The 16,535-nt window shown below is 42.7% G+C and overlaps 1 protein-coding gene across 1 annotated transcript in view; it reads left to right on the forward strand.

Moving 5' to 3' along the window:
• Nucleotides 1–38: 38 nt before the first annotated feature.
• Nucleotides 39–16,535, forward strand: part of OGFOD1 (2-oxoglutarate and iron dependent oxygenase domain containing 1) — a 34,504-nt gene continuing 18,007 nt past the window's right edge. Inside the window, exons 1-6 of the mRNA XM_077455043.1 lie at nt 39–287; nt 4,582–4,727; nt 11,190–11,236; nt 12,249–12,349; nt 14,649–14,765; nt 15,040–15,131. Coding sequence (XP_077311169.1) covers nt 131–287; nt 4,582–4,727; nt 11,190–11,236; nt 12,249–12,349; nt 14,649–14,765; nt 15,040–15,131 — 660 coding nt within the window. The 5' untranslated portion in view covers nt 39–130. The remainder of the gene's footprint in view (nt 288–4,581; nt 4,728–11,189; nt 11,237–12,248; nt 12,350–14,648; nt 14,766–15,039; nt 15,132–16,535) is intronic.

A 16,535-nucleotide genomic window follows, 5' to 3' on the forward strand; every position in this document is an offset into this window, starting at 1 on the left:
AGATCCGACAATGGTGAGGCGGAAAGAGCAGAACGTCACTTCCGGCAGCGGGGAGAGGAGCATCATCAGAGTGCGCCGCAGAGAAGGGGGTTCTGGGAAGTGTAGTGTGTAGAGGTGGGAGAGTGGAGTAATGAGTGGGAAGAGGAGGCAGAGAGGAGAAGGGAGCAATGGGGGGAAGAAGAAGGCGAGAGGGCCGGTGAGGGCTGAACTATCAGTGTCACTACTGGAGAAGACCGACCGAGAGGAGGTGAGGAGAGTCTGGGAGAGCCAGGAGACTGCGCAGTGTGGTGAGTGAGGGTGAGAAGTGGGGGAGGGAAGGGGTCAGGTGGAGGAGCAGAGCCCATGGATGGGAGAAGTCAGGTGGGATGAGCAAAGCCCCCCTGGGGGTGGAGTCAGGTGGATGAGCAAAGCCCCCTGGTGGATCAGGTGGGGAATGAAGTGCGGGGGTAGGTCAAGGGCCAGACTTTTGATTGGCTCCTCACCATCTGATACTTACCTTCCTGTGCTACCAGGTTGCCTTGTTCTTACCTGGGTAGGCATCAGCTCTAATGTCAAAATGCAGAGAAAGGACATATTGTATGGGACTTTACGTATGCCTCAAATGCTATACACATTAATATATATACATTTTTACTACAAAAATCCACATTAAAAACATAATAGATATATCCAGGTATATGTTAAAAACACTCAATTTGCTATGTAAAAGGTCTTAGTTACACCATCAACCTAACATATTCCAGTTGAGAAGTTTGTGTGGTTGATGTAGTATGGTTGACGTGTTTTGCAGGAGCCCCCACTTCTTCTGGACCCGATAGACCTCACTGGTATCCACATGTAATAGCCATACAAAATTTCAACTAAAATAAGCAAAATATCACACAACTATCAATAATCCCCCCCCCCCCCAAAAAAAAATCTAATAAAAAAAATCTTACATGATGTGCCATAAATCTAAACTTACAGGAAACAAAAGGGGAATAGTTAGTTTAAGTTGTTTTTATTCATCTTTAGAAAAGACAAAAATTTATTACATAACAAAAAATCTCGACATACAAAAATAGATAACTAGTTAATCACAACAAACATGATACATGACATCCCTAAGTAGAACTGCACGATTAATTGTCAAGAATTGTTATCGCATTTTTTTTTTTGTTTTTTTTTCTGTTGCGATCTTGAAGAAGAATTCTCTTTGCTCTTCTGAAGCCACAGCCGTCAAAAGAAAAGCAGAGAAAATCCGGGCAGTCTGCCAAGAATCAGAACATTCTTTAGCAGTGAACTTAACTAGAAACATTGTAACAATTTGTCAATGGAATAGACTTTTTGTGTATGTGAGGAAGGTTTGACCACTTAAACACTAAACCTTTTTCTGACATTTATTGGGTTCAAGTTAAAAGAATTAAATTTTTTTTTACTAGAAAACTACTTAGAACCCCCAAACATTATCTATCTATCTATCTATATATATATATATATATATATATATATATATATATATATATATATATATATTCTTTTAGTAGAGACCCTAGAGAATAAAATGGTGGTTGTTGTACTATATCTCCCGGATTTTGAGAGGTATCATGAGGCAGCAGTGCTATGGGGGGACAATTGATTGGCTTTATGGTACCCCGTTTTCACCTTTTTCTATCTGAGGTGGACATTTTCAGAAAGTTTAAGATTAAAAGATGTTCTGAATGGGAATACCCTCTGTTCAATATCTGAATTACGAGAGAGAAATGGTGTTTGGAGATATAGGCAACTTCAACATTTTGTGCACGCCCTCCCAAAACCCCTTTGTTCTATCAGGGAGCTTAGCACATGGGAAAGACTAATGGACTTCCAATGATACCCATTTTTTTTCTGAGCGGTACCATAAAGCCAATCAATTGTCCTCCCATAGCACTGCTGCCTCATGATACCTCTCAAAATCCAGGAGATATAGTACCCCCCCCCCCCCCCCATACCTCGGTCTCAATGAAGATGCAAGGATTCCTGTTTTTCCATACAAATCTCCTAATTAGATTAGATTATTAAGTAGGCCTTTGGGATGTTTATCGTGAGGGTTTGAGGTTTTTGGTGGAGTCACCATATTAATCACATTTATCCTGCCAAACCAAGACAGTTTATCCGCCGTATATCCCTTCAGCTCTTGCTTAATTTTATTTAACAAGTGTAAAGTCCCGTACACACGAGAGGACTTATGTCCGACAGACTTCCGAAGGAGTTCTTCCGGAGTTCCGACAGAGTTCTGATGGACTTTTCGACTGAGCGGACTTGGCCACACACAATCACACCAAACTCTGACGGATTCGAACGTGATGACGTACGACTGGACTCAAATAAGGAAGTTCATAGCCAGTAGCCAATAGCTGCCCTAGCGTCCGTTTTAGTCCGTCCGAATAGCATACACACGAGCAAATTTTTCGGTAGGAACTGGGTCCGGCGGAGTTCCGTCAGAAAAATTTGAAGCATGTTCCATTTTCAAAAGTCTGTCAGACTTTTGCGCATCAAAAGTCCGTTGCAGCCCACACACGATCGAATAGTCTGACGGAATCATTCCGTCGGACTTTGGATGTTGAAAAGTCCGCTCGTGTGTACGGGGCTTAAAAGGTCTTCCTTCCATCAACCTAACATATTCCAGTTAAGACATTTGTGTGGTTGATTTAGTATGGTCGATGTGCTTTGCAGGAGCCTGCACTTCTTCAGGACCCTATAGACCTCACTTGTATCCACGTGTAATAGCCATACAAAATTGCAACTATCAATAACCCCCAAAAAAATCTTATATGATATAAATCTAACCTCACAGAAAACAAAAGGGAATAGTTAGAATGAGGCCGCGTACACACGGGCGGACTGTTCGCCCAACTTTGTCCGCTGAACAGTGTTTGGGCGGACAGTCCGCTCGTGTGTGGGCTTTCAGCGGACAGTTTCAGCGGACAGTTTGACGAACAAGGTTTTACGGAATTTCCGAAAAACTGTCCGCTGAAACCTTGTTTCAGCGAACAGTCCGCTCGTGTGTAGGCTTGTTCGTCAAACTAAGTTCCACGCATGCTCAGAAAGGATTTACACGCCGAAAGTTATAATGCAGTGTATAGGACGTCGTATTTTTCGTCCCGTCGTACGTGCCGTTCACGTCATCGCGCACGGTTTCACCAAACTGTTCGTCCGTCGTGTGTGGCCATGTCCGTCCATGCTAATTTTGAGCGGACTGTTTGCCGAAACTGTTTGACGGACAAAGTTGGGCGAACAGTCCGCGCGTGTGTACGCGGCCTGATACCATGACCTCAAGGGTTCTTCATTAGTCCTATGCAGTCCAGAAAAGACAAGGTGAAAACTGGGTTTGAGATCAAGCCCTGGGCGGCCCGTGAGGGGAAAGGACCAAAGCAGTACACAAACGAGATATCCAAAATTGGAGGAGCTAGAGTCCTTCTCCTTCACGGGCCAACCCGGGGGCTTGATCTTGAACCCCGTTTTCACCTTGTGTTATCTGGATGGTACCAATGATGAACCCTTGAGGTCATTGCAACATTCTTACTATTCTTTTTTTATATATGCATAAATATGCTTTTTTTCCCTTTTGTTTGTTTTCTGAGGTTAGATTTATGGCATATCATTTTTTATTTTTTTTTTGCATTATTGATGGTTGTGTGATGTTTTGCTTATTTTATTTGCAATTTTATATACCTATCACATGTGGATACAAGTGAGGTCTATAAGGTCCTGAGGGAGCGGGGCTTCTGTGAAACGCATCAACCACACAGACGTCCCAACTAGCATATGTTAGGTTGATGAAGTAACTATGGCCTCTTACACAACAAGTGGAGTGTATCTAACTACTATAAAATACATCTATTATGCTTTTAATGTGGATTTTTGGAAAAAAATTTACATATTTGAATGTGTTTGTGTGCGCTATTACATAAAGGAATACGTAAAGTCCCATACACCATGTGCTTTCTTTGAATTTTGTTAACCTACTTGAGTTCAGAGTATAGCTGTGTGTTGGAGGTTACATGTAGTTATTACACCCCCACCTTAAAAGCATACTGAAATCAATATAGTTGCAAAGTCTTTGAAGCTGAGCCTCTAGGATCCTTCATCTGCATACCAGGAATATTAATTTGGGCAGAATGCTGACAAAATCTTAATAAAGTGGGAGGGTTGGGGGGGTATTGCTGTCTGTATCACTGTTTGGGAGATTCTCTCATGTCTTGTTTTGGGGTCTGTCATCACAAAGCACAGAAAGAGGAAATCTCTATCAGAGTTGTCACCAGAAAAGGAGGGGAGGTGATATCTCCCAGTGGGGACCCTTGTTCAGGGGACAGCTGATTTCCTGTTGTGTCTATAGGACAGGAAATGAGGGTAAATCTCACCAGTAGGAAAAAGGAGAGCAATAAAATCTTGAAAGGTCCTAAGTCTTTAAGTTATCTGAGTTAAGTCTCGTGATATCAGTTTTACTTTATATTCTATAAACATCTATAGATTGTAGTGCCCATGTCATGTTCTTCTGATGTAAATAATAACCGCATATTTTGCAGGTTTGACATCCCCTTTATTTGTGCTCACTTGTAGGCTCTGTTCTTCTGGATTCGGCCCCCTTCCAGCACTGTGTCATCCGTTCTTTCATTGAAAACTCTGCCTTCCTGGATGGGCTGAAAGATGAACTATTGGCCTTGAATTTCCATGACAAATCCAATGACTTGTACAAGTTTCAGCAGGTAGGACAGCAAGCTGGATAAGACAAAAAGCAGGAAAATGCAGAGGCTGATTGTTTTACACAATCTTAGTGTGACACCAAACAACATCCCTATTCTCTAAATATAATATATACATGTAACGGAAACCCGTCACACTCCGCTTGAGTGCTTCCGTCAGTATATCGTTTCCTAAGTCCTGGAACACAAGACCAATGGATCTGGCTATAGTATCCCCCCCAAGAACCAGACAGTCTTGGAGTACATCAGAAATAGCCTGCTCTATTTGAGATCTCACACAAATATATACACCAGGATGACAATGCAAACTGTAACCAGAAACCTAATTAACATGAGCTAATTAACTAATTATTTAGACAGCCTAGGTGACCCAGAGACATGACCTTTCAGGACACACTTGCTGTCTTTTTAGCTCAGAAGACACAATCAACATTATCATAAATATAAACACAGCAAACCTCACATTGGCAGAAGCTAATTACAATTAAAGAGGAAGTAAACCCTGGTGGGTTTTACTTCCTCTTTCTTTCCCTGCAAAGGTAAAGCATAATGGGCTACTATGCGATGCATAGTAGCCCATTATGTGTCGCTTACCTGAAACCAAAGCCTGCAATTTCACTGCTGTCCCCACTAGCAGTGAGCGTCCATCTTCACCCCTCTTCCTTCCGGGGCCGCGAACTCCGGCTCTGTGACTGGCTGGAGTTGCGTGACATCACTGCCGCACATGCGCGCGGAAGCCTCCAGTGCGTGACCCCTATTAGAAACGGCACGATGTGCCCTTTCTAAAGTGCACATGCACCATAGACATCGGCACATGCACAGTAGTCATCGGTGCTCGGCTAAGTAAATATGTCCTAAACCATGGACAACTGTCCATCATTTTTCTCATTCACCCTGTGTCCATTAGGGGCACCCTGTGCCCATTACTTAGACATATGATGTGCATGGGGAGCTGAAACAAGGGTTTCTCAACCTCTCCAAGGGATTCTGGGTTCCATGGGCCCTCCCATCACAATACACATCCACTACTGGCCCTGTAATCTGTTTTTTATAAAATAGTTTCCTGTTATATTTTTTTCTGCCTCCCTGTAATATCCTTTATGAACACTTAAAAAACCTCCTCTTTCTTCCATTACTTCCCTTTGTTTGGAGTGAGCAGTGCACATTAGATGCGGTCACGTGCACTGCTCTATGCACACTACATATCCCATAGTACATCTCTGGAGCAAGCAAGACAGTGAGAATGGAGAGCGAATAAATAGAGAATGTATGTAGCCACCTTCTTAACAGGAATCTGGATCAGCAGAAGCAAAAAAAGGAATTTAAAAGGAGGCTGAGAGCATCAAAAGTCATGACTAAGCTTCTGCTGGACTCAAAGGCATAAAAAGGGAGTAGGCGGATTTACCTCGTGTTTGGTAACTTTAAAGTGGTTGTAAAGGCTGAAGGTTTTTTACCTTGATATAAACCTTCAGTGTGCAGTTCTCCCCCATCGGACCCCCTAAAACCTCGGCTCAATCTCGATCCAGTGATGTGCACGAGACCCTAGGCTTTCTCGGGTCTCTCCCTCCCGATTGGCTGAGTTGCAGCAGTGGGGGCCATTGGCTCCCACTGCTGTCAATCACAGGCAGTAAGGCGGGAGCAAGGGGCAGGGCTGAGTCACAATCTATGTGTCCTTTGGATGCAGAGAGTCAGAAGCTAGCACGCACAAGTGCCCCCACAGCAAACCACTTGCTATCGGGGCACTCGGCAAGGTGGAGGGACCCAGAGTGCCAGTGGGGGGCCCAAGAAGAGGAGGATTGGGCCTGCTCTGTGCAATACCACTGAGAGAGTTATAGTTGCAGAGGAATTTAAATGGAAGGCTCCACTTCTCTGACCTAATCTAACCCCCCCCACCCCCAGATGAATACTAGCAGACAGCCACAGCCTCTGCTGTTTTGTTTACAACCAGAGCCATATTCTTTGCCTTGGCTTTACAATACGGCCCAATAAACATTTACATAATACAATACATTGCCAATTTGTTGATCCCCAAAGCATGGGACGGAGCCACAGTGCATATACTTCACACCTGCATATAAGTCTTCCATCACCATAGTCTGCGTGTTTTCTCCTTTGTTGAATGGGCTGGGTACCTTGATGTTCTACAGCCATCCGAATGGAAGTTAAAGTGAAAATCTGGTTTTGTTGCTGTAGAAATAATCCAATGCTTTTTCTATTATGTGTAGCGCTGGCTCCTGACGAGCAGGCGCTATTGTTTTTGAAAAGTTAAGTTGCCTGAAGCCACAGTTGGGCTTCGGGATTATTTCTCTAAATTTCTGGTTTCAGTACCAGTCCAGCTGGGTTGCACTGGGTTCTCCTTGACCACAGGTGTCGCTGTCACCGCCAGCAAGAGTAGAAACGCAGTCTAGCTGGATGCATTGAATGCCACTTATCTCTTGGAACCAGCCCAGTGGGAGTGTTTTCCTGCTGTGCTGTGTTCTGGGGAGGGGGGGTGGTATTTAAGGTACCAACGCCATGTTGGCCGGGAATTATTGTCTGTTTGGTTCTGGTGGTCCTCCTGACCCAGCCCCATGGCCCTCCTGGCCTGGGGTGCTGAACTATGCATCCTGTGTCTCGGGGCTGGCTGGCCCGAGGCGATGCAACTGAAGGGATAGGCCTGAGCAAATTTCGGGGCCTGCTGATCCAGGGATGGTCCGGTGCCGTCTCATCAGAAGGGAGAGGCCCAGCAACTGAAGGACTCTTTCAGGAGAAGACAGTGCGCAAGGCTGGTTTCTTTGAAGGAGCCTGGAGACTTAGTTGAAGGAACGCAACCTTGATCAACACTCATATGGTATCACCGGATCGGCTGAGAGAAACTGGTACAGTATGTGAGTTCTTTAACCACTTGCCGCCCGCCCTATAGCAAATAGACGGTGGCAAAGTGGTTGCATAATCCTGACCGGACGTCATATGACGTGATCAGGATTATGAGCCGCTGCGCGCCCCCGGGGGCGCGCATCGCGGCGATCCTTGTTGCGGGGTGTCAGTCTGACACCCGGCAACTACGATCTTGGTAAAGAGTCTCCGACGGAGACTCTTTACCACGTGATCAGCCGTGTCCAATCACGGCTGATCACAGTGTAAATAGGAAAAGCCGGTGATCGGCTTTTCCTCACTCGCGTCTGTCAGACGCGAGTAGAGGAGAGCCGATCGGCTGCTCCTCTGACAGGGGGGGGTCTGTGCTGATCGATTATCAGCACAGCCCCCCGGAGGATGCCCACACTGGACCACCAGGGACGCCACCAGACCACCAGGGATGCCAAGGACAAGGTATGCCACCCTAGACCACCAGGGATTCCAGTCAGTGCCACAATGGATGCCAATCAGTGCCCATAATGGATGCCAATCAGTGCCCACAATGGGCATCACTGATTGGCTTGCATTATTGATTGGCACTGATTGGCATCCATTAGTACAATATATTATAATACAATGCCGCCTATCAGTTCCCATCTGTGCCGCCTATCAGTGCCTACCCATGCCCACCTGTGCCGACTACCCATGCCCACCTGTGCCGACTAACCCATGCCCACCTGTGCCACCAATCCATGCCCATCCATGCCAATCCGTGCCAGCTATCAGTGCCAATTTGTGCCACCTATCAGTGCCCATCCGTGTCGCCCATCAGTGCCACCCATCAGTGCCGCCTATCAGTGCCACATATCGGTGTCCATCAATGCCACCTCATCAGTGCCACCTCTTTGGTGCCCATCAGTGCCGCCTTATCATTGCCCATCAGTGTAACCCCATCAGTGCCCATCAGTGAAGGAGAAAACTTACTTATTTGCAAAGTTTTGAAACTGAAACAAAAAAAAACATTTTTTTTTCCAAATTTTCGGTATTTTTTATTTGTTTAGCAAAAAATAAAAACCGCAGAGGTGATCAAATACCACCAAAAGAAAGCTCTATTTGTGGGAAAAATGATAAAAATTTCATTTGGGTACAGTGTAGCATGACCGAGCAATTGTCATTCAAAGTGCGACAGCGCTGAAAGCTCAAAATTGGTCTGGGCAGGAAGGTGTTTAAGTGCCTGGTATTGAAGTGGTTAAATTTATCCACTGTCCTCAGTAACGCTCAAGTGTATCTCACAAGTCTGTGGCAGAGACTTTACCGAGCATCCCACCGGCTGCTAGGCATAGTGAGAGAGGTCTATCTGGGGGTTGTTGAATCCAGTTGTGAAACAGTTTTATTCTCTGGATTCTCTTATTACTTTCACCTTGCAATTTAAGTGCCTGAACTCATCCCTAACCCTCTACCCTCCATCAAGAGACTTTGTTTTTTCTAAATAAATAACCTAAAAGAGGATTCAGTGTCAGTTTCAACATTCTTTGGGCCATTTACCACGGGATCCCCAAGACGGAGAAGCAAGCAGTTGAGGTAACGGTAAGCCCAAATCAAACCAGCAGCTCCTTCGGGGGTCAGTGCTACATATGGATATATCAAATTGGCTTCTAAGTGGTAGGGTACATCTTCATTATTACCACGTGGACAGTAACCATGTATTTAAGCCAAGGGATTTTGTCATGGGGTTGGAGGTCTGATGAAAAGGCAGACCTTGATTGAAGTAATAGTAGGCAAACTGTTTATGGATGTGGAGGATTAAACACTGGATAGGAAGGGTAAGTTTTTGTAGATTTGCAATTTGGCTCCACTTGGGGAGAAATGATTAAAGAAATGTTCTGCTAAAGGTACAGTTTTCCTTTTGTTTGAGTTGCAAAGTAGTTTTCATATGTCTAGCAACAGGAAAACTACACAGGTCAGCCATAACTGAATGACCACCCAACTAATATTGCATAGGTCCCCCCTTTGCTGCCAAGATGGCCCTGACCCGTAGCAGCATGGATGCCACTAGACCCCTGAAGGTATGGTGTGGTATTTGGCACCAAGTTGTCTGTAGCAGATCTTTTTAGCCCTGAAATTTGCAAGTTGGGGCTTCCATGGATCGGACTTGTTTTTCCAGCACATCCCACAGATGCCCAACTGGATTGAGTTCCGGAGAATTTGAAGGCCAAGTCAGCACCTCAAATTCATTGTTTTGTTCCTCAAATCATTCCTGGACCATTTTTGCAGTGTGGCAGTTATCCTGCTGAAAAAGGCCACTGCTATCGGGAAATACAGTTTCCACAAAGGGGAAACAATGTTTAAGTAGGTGTTAGGTGTCTAATTTACATCCACATGAATGACAGGACCCATGGTTTCCCAGCTGAACATTGTCCAAAGCATCACACTGCCTCCACTGGCTTGCCTTCCTCACATATTATATTGTGGTGCCATCTATTCCCCAGATAAATGACACACATGCACCCAACCAGCTACGTGATGTAAAAGAGATATCCCTCAAATGTTCTATATCTACAAACCTGAGGAAAAACTAAAACCTAGTACTTATTTTGTCAGGTGTCATAATGGAGGAACAGTAGCACACCAAACCAGCTTCTAAAATATGATGCAAAGAATAGAAGTGGATCCGCTCAACTCTGGAATTTATTAAAGTTTCCTGATACAAGGTAAATCCACCTGGTGTCCTCATACACATTTCACTCCACCCAGAGCTTAGTTGTAGAGTCATGACTGAGCTGCAGATGGAGTGAAATGTGTAAGTGTAGAATAGGTGGATTTATCTTGAATTGGGTAACTTTAATAAACCTATTTTAGACTCTGAAGTTAAGTAACTCCACTTCTGTTCATTGTATCATAAGTTCCAGCTTGTCACGGCTGTTTTGAGCACCCCTCTGTTGGTTCAGCGGAGGTGAGAAACCTATAGTGGAGTATTTGGGGATTCTTTGCAGTAACAGCTTCTAAAGTAATCTTACTGTGGATCTGTACAGTGAAATGTATAATCACTCATGAATGACAGGACCCAAGGTTTCCCAGCAGAACCCAGTCCAAAGCATCACACTGCCTCCGCCGGCTTGCCTTCTCCCCATATTACATTGTGGTGCCATCTCTTCCCCAGATAAATGAGAGACACCCCCCCCCCCCACCCCCAGCCATCCATATGATGTAAAAGAAAACCTGATTCATCAGACCAGGCCACCTTATTCCATTGCTCTGTGATCCAGTTCTGTTGCTCACATCCCACTTGTAGGTGACTTTGGCTATGGACACATGACCCTGACTGCTTTGCAAATAGCAGCTCCATACACAACATACTGCAATACCCATTTTTTCTGCTTTTAACACATCAGCTTCATGGACAAGGTGTTTACTTGCTGCCCAATACATCTCGCCAATTTTCATATGCCATTGTAACAAGATAATTAATGTCATTTTACCACACTACCTGTCAGTGGTCATAAAATTATGGCAGATCGGTGTATACTGCAGAGTGGACACCAATTACATTTCATTAGGATTCTACCGTTTTGTTTACTACATGATATTAGTACTTGTTGATAACTTGTTTTTTGTTTTTTTTTTATACAGTCTGAGGATTTGAAAAGCAGGAAGGAACCACACATTAGTGCCCTGAGGTAAGGGAGATCTGGTACTTGTATTCCCTTCACACTTCTCATACTTGAGTCTGTATATGATTCTATCTTCTGTTTTTATAGAAATGGCAGTTCATGTTTTCCCTACATACTGAATGATGTGGTAAGGAATAGAGTGTTAGTGGGAATTGACTAGAGCTTTGTGGTGTAAATCTCATCTATTTCTCTGTGTATTTGATCAGAAAGCTTGACCTGTGTTGGCCTAGACATATGCATCTCTTTTGACAGATTTTCACAGGGTCCAGTTTTGGGGCTGTCATCCTGATCCCAGTTTCACTCTTTAGTGTGATACTGAGCTGAAGAGAGTATACCCTCAGTAAAGCAGGGATTCTCTTACTTATGAGTTCAGGTCAGTAAAAACAAGGACCTGGATGGCAGACTTTTTAAACATGGGACTAGTGGCAGTGTCAATATTTATATCATGACAAATTCATTTGGCCCCATTCACTGTATGCACTGCATTTATTCAATATGTAAACTTTTTAATGCAGGGAAAATCAATTGTGTACCCATGCAAAATGACACTGTAGTTTAGGGTTAACTATGAATAACCATACCACATAGACTTTGGGTTAATTCTGACCAACACTGCTTGTCTAGGTGTCTGTACAGTATACTCATAACATCATTTTTTTATTTTATTTTTTTAATATTTTAATTTATTTTTTAGCTATTTTTTTTTAAATTAAATTTAATTTTTTGCTTTTCGTTTTTTAGCTGACAGTCTCTTTAGTACATCAGGCACCATTAAAACTGTCATATCACCAATGTCTCTGCATTTTGGCACAGTATAAAAAAGTTGATATGTTACACCCAATTGAAAGCATCATTCCTTCTTTTATTAAAAAAACAAGAAAAAAAATATTGAAAAAAGTGAAGTATACAGACTTGATTAACTGTTTGTTTTTCCCTTCATAGTCTCAAGCATGATTTTTTTTTCTTTTTCTTCTGATAGCCTTCAAACAATCTCTTTTATGTCTTCTCCCTGTTCTAGAAAAGTTCTATTTGAGGACTTCCGACATTGGCTTTCAGAGGTGACGCTTGTGGAGCTGGAGACCACTGTAGACATATCATGTGCTCAGTACAATTACACAGGTATGAGATGGACACATGGGAGTTGATTTATTGAAACTGGAGAGTGCAAAATCTAGTGCAGCTGTGCAAGGTAGCCAATCGGCTTCTACCCTCCAGCTTGTTCAGTTAAGTTTTGACAAATGAAAACCTGGAAGCTGATTGGTTTATGTACAACTGCACCAGATTTAGCACTTTCCAGTTATAGTAAATCAACTCCATGAAGTCACCAGTCAGTTATATGAAAATGGAAGTAGTTTTTTTTTTTTTTTTTTTTTTTTTTTTTTACCTACAGAAGAATGTTCTTCCGTAAGCAAAAAATATACCCCATTCATTGTATTTTCTGACAGAGACAACCTGATCAGATGGGGACATTGTCAGTCCCTGAACTGCCTCTATAAAGCAGTGAAGGGACTGGTACATTATAGATTGTTGACTTCACCTTATCATTTTATAACAAAGTGGGAGGATATTGAGGCTCACGTGTTCAAAGACTGAACACATCCAGCTTCTCAAGTCACACATCTTAAGCAAGAGGCGCAATCAGAATACGGGATGCTCAATTTAGAATAGAGATGGCTGATAAGGCAGACAGTGGTGCCTGTCTTTTGGCAAATATCTCCTAAACCGTGTAGGTTTAGGAGATATTTCTTGGACCTACAGGTAAGCCTTAATCTAGGTTTACCTGTAGGTCAAAGTTGGTTGTAAGGGTTTACAACCACTTTAAGGTTTGCATATGGTATATGCTTAAGCATAATATTGAGAACAGCTTATTCATATTTATTTTTATATTTTAATTTAAAAGGCAATCATTAATCCTTTTACATTCTGGCTCCATTATTTTATTTGTTTTGGGATAAAGTAGAGAAAAGTCATAACCTCTACCAGGTTTTTACTGTATGTGCCTCCATTTCACTCACATCCTATATGGTCATTGGAACAAGAAGCGAGGGAAATCTCTTTGGCTCATTTCACATGTATGCGAATCTGATGTGTTTTTTTTTTTAATTTTGAATCGGACCGGCTTTCAATGGAGCCAGTTCAAACATGTCTGGGACAGCCATGGTCCATTCCTGTACGATTTTTGGGTCCGGTTTGGGAGCGAATTCAAGTAAATATTTGCACCTGAACCGGTGAACAAAACCACAGCAGGCCATGTGTGAACTAAGGATGAGCTCAGGAGTGTTCACATATTCCATGTGCTGAGCCTGCCAGGAAGTCGGAGCAGCGCTGCGCTAATCACAGGCAGTGAGACATTGCCCCGATGATTGGCTGTAGAGATCGGGCAATGTCTCACTGCCTGTGATTAGCGTAGCGCTGTGCTGACTTCCTGGCAGGCTCTGCATGTGGCGTATGCGAACACTCCAGAGCTCATCCCTAGTGTGAACCTAGCCTAACGGGGACACAGAGAGCATTACAAATCTGTCACATTCTAACCCCACCCCACTCTGTCCACAATGAACAAAAAAAAAAAAACTTTACAGTTTCAAATCTATTTGGTAATCTTAGCTAATGGCTCCCATTGCTAGCTCTGAGCCAGTAAGAGGGAGAGAGAGAGGGCAGCGCTGGATCAAAATCAGGCTTGGGTATGTATGAGGAGGGCCTGGGGGTGGGGTGTGCTGCACACAAGTTTTTTTTACCTTAGTGCATAGAAGTCATAAAGATAAAAAGCCTTCTGCCTTTTTAGATCCACTTGCAACATACATTTTCTTTAACAGTATCTTGGTTATGAAATTCCTGTTGCAGGGGATGCTTGATATTTGACTTCAGCTCTATGGGACATACTAGGATATGCAGTGAGCTGAGGTGCACAGAGGGCATTCAATTTGCCTTAGGGGCCAGTTCACACCTGATGCAGTTCCATGTAGTTCTGTGCAGTTCCGTTTTTTCTGCACCAATACAGTCAGTTCCGGTCAGTTTCTGCACCAGAAACTGACTGGAAACTAACCAGAAACTGACTGCATGGTGTGAACTAGAGCCATTGGAATACATGGAATACACTGTGCATGCATTTTTAGTGCAGAAAAAAAGTGAACGGAACTGTACCAGGTGTGAATATTGTAAGGAAGCACCCCCTTTTTTTTTTTTTTTTGTCAGTTATAAACAAATCGGAGCAGCTGAAGATTGAAGGAAAAGGACATCACTAACATAGTTACTTGTGTATTAATTATATGTTTGTATCACTTTCACTGAAAGAGAGGGTTTCCATGCCAGAATCAATGTCTAAAATAGCAAATGTCACTTTCAAGATGTAATATACAGCATGTATTAATTTTTCATTAGAATTCTCTTGTTATATCTTTCCTCTGATGCCACTTCACAGATACTCTGCTCTGTCATGATGATGAACTGGAAGGGAGAAGATTTGCCTTTATCCTGTATCTGGTTCCAGAGTGGACAGAAGCAGATGGGGGATCACTGGACCTCTACAGCACTGATGGCAAGTCCAATCTGAAATGCACTCTTTATTCTGGGTTGCTTTATGGGCAAACTACCATTTTAAATATATACAGACAATATATGATTAAAAGTTTAAGCTGATAGAATGCAAAATAATGGTTCTGATTGCCAAGATCCATTGAGACAATGCATACTAACTGCAGTGCTTGGTATCCCTTTCTGGTTCTACTTGCATTACAGTTCTTGTGCCAGTTTATCCTTTGTAAGAATTTGTTGTATGGCCTCCATTCATATAATCCTTCCTCTCTTCACAGAGAAGGCACAGCCTAGTCATATTGCCAAGTCATTGATTCCATCATGGAACACACTGGTTTTCTTTGAGGTCTCCCCAGTCTCTTTCCACCAGGTAGGTACGACAGCAAGTAGCATGTTTTAATTTTACACATCTTCTCAATCTCATTACAATGAGCCAGATTAGTCTTAAGAATTCTTTTATTACTGCTGTTCTGTTGTCACTGGCAGAAATCTTTTGAATATTTACTAGTACAGTAAATGTGGTCAAGTCATTTAGAAATGCATTATATATAGAGATGCACCAATACCATTTTTTTTTTTTTTTTTTTTTTTCCAGCGAGTATGAGTACCGATTCTTTGTCAAATACTCGCTGATATTAAGTATTGATACCTTGCTGTGCGAATCGCATGCAATTTGAACAGGAATGTGGTGGGATTCCTGTCCGAATAGCATGCGTTTTCCCCACCGCTCCTGTGTGAACCCAGGCTTGTCATAGTGACTTCAGCCTGGTTTCACACAGGAGTAGTGCAGACAACCGCATGTGATTCAGACAGGAATAACACCGCAATCCTGTTCAAATTGCATGCAATTCTTTTCTGTGGAGGCAAATCGTACTGCAAAGTATCTGTTTCGGTATCAGGAGCATTTTCACAAGTGCTAGTGGAAAATGCTCTGTATCGGTCCATCCCTTAATTAGGGATGCCAGTGCCAGGTGAATCCTAGTGCAGCATTATAAGGTTTTCTTAAAAAGTAAAATGGTTACAATGTAACCATTTTTTACTTTTTAAGAAAACCTTATAATGCTGCACTAAGATTGCCCTGGTGCTTCTTTTTCTTTCTCCCTGCTTCCTATTTCTCATGGTCTCTGGGTTCCCAGCTCACGCCTGAAGCAGCCTTGCAAACCATCTGCAGCATTCAGACCAGAGACATACCTAAAGGGGTTCACCCCCTAGCATCTTTTATTGACTTTATTGCATTTGCATTTTTATTTTACATCGTTTTGCTTTTGATGTCCTCTTTTGATCACTAATTAGACTTGAGTGTGTTGAATGTTCACAGCTCTTGCAGCCATCAGGTTTTTTAGTGCTGAGTTTCACAATAGCTTTTTTGTGTTTGTTTTTTTTATTTTTATGTAATTCTACTAACAATGAACGCTGTGTTACATTCCATTTATTTAGAGCAAACGGAGGTGATTTTATACCTCATGTGATTTCATTTTTGCATTTTAATGTCTGTCTGGTTTTTATTAAAGGATAAGTTCATCTTTTATGAAATAAATAAATGCACATAATTTTGCAAGTAAAAAAATGTGCATTTATAAAAGAAATTTTTTAACCCTGTAAATCATTGCACCCACAATCAACTGATCGTTGATCCTGCAGACTCTCCATACGCTGTTTGCCGGTACGTCTGATAGCGGTTACTCAATTGCAGGAAGAATCAATGAACTACGAGAGCGCTCACCAGTACCCTCACAGTTCATTGAGAAATACAAGTCGTCGGCTTTGGAGGCCG

Source organism: Lithobates pipiens, unplaced genomic scaffold (genome assembly GCF_037356315.1).
Source record: "Lithobates pipiens isolate NorthernLeopardFrog02 unplaced genomic scaffold, aLitPip1_a1.2 Scaffold_10, whole genome shotgun sequence".
Taxonomy (NCBI): Eukaryota; Metazoa; Chordata; class Amphibia; order Anura; family Ranidae; genus Lithobates; species Lithobates pipiens.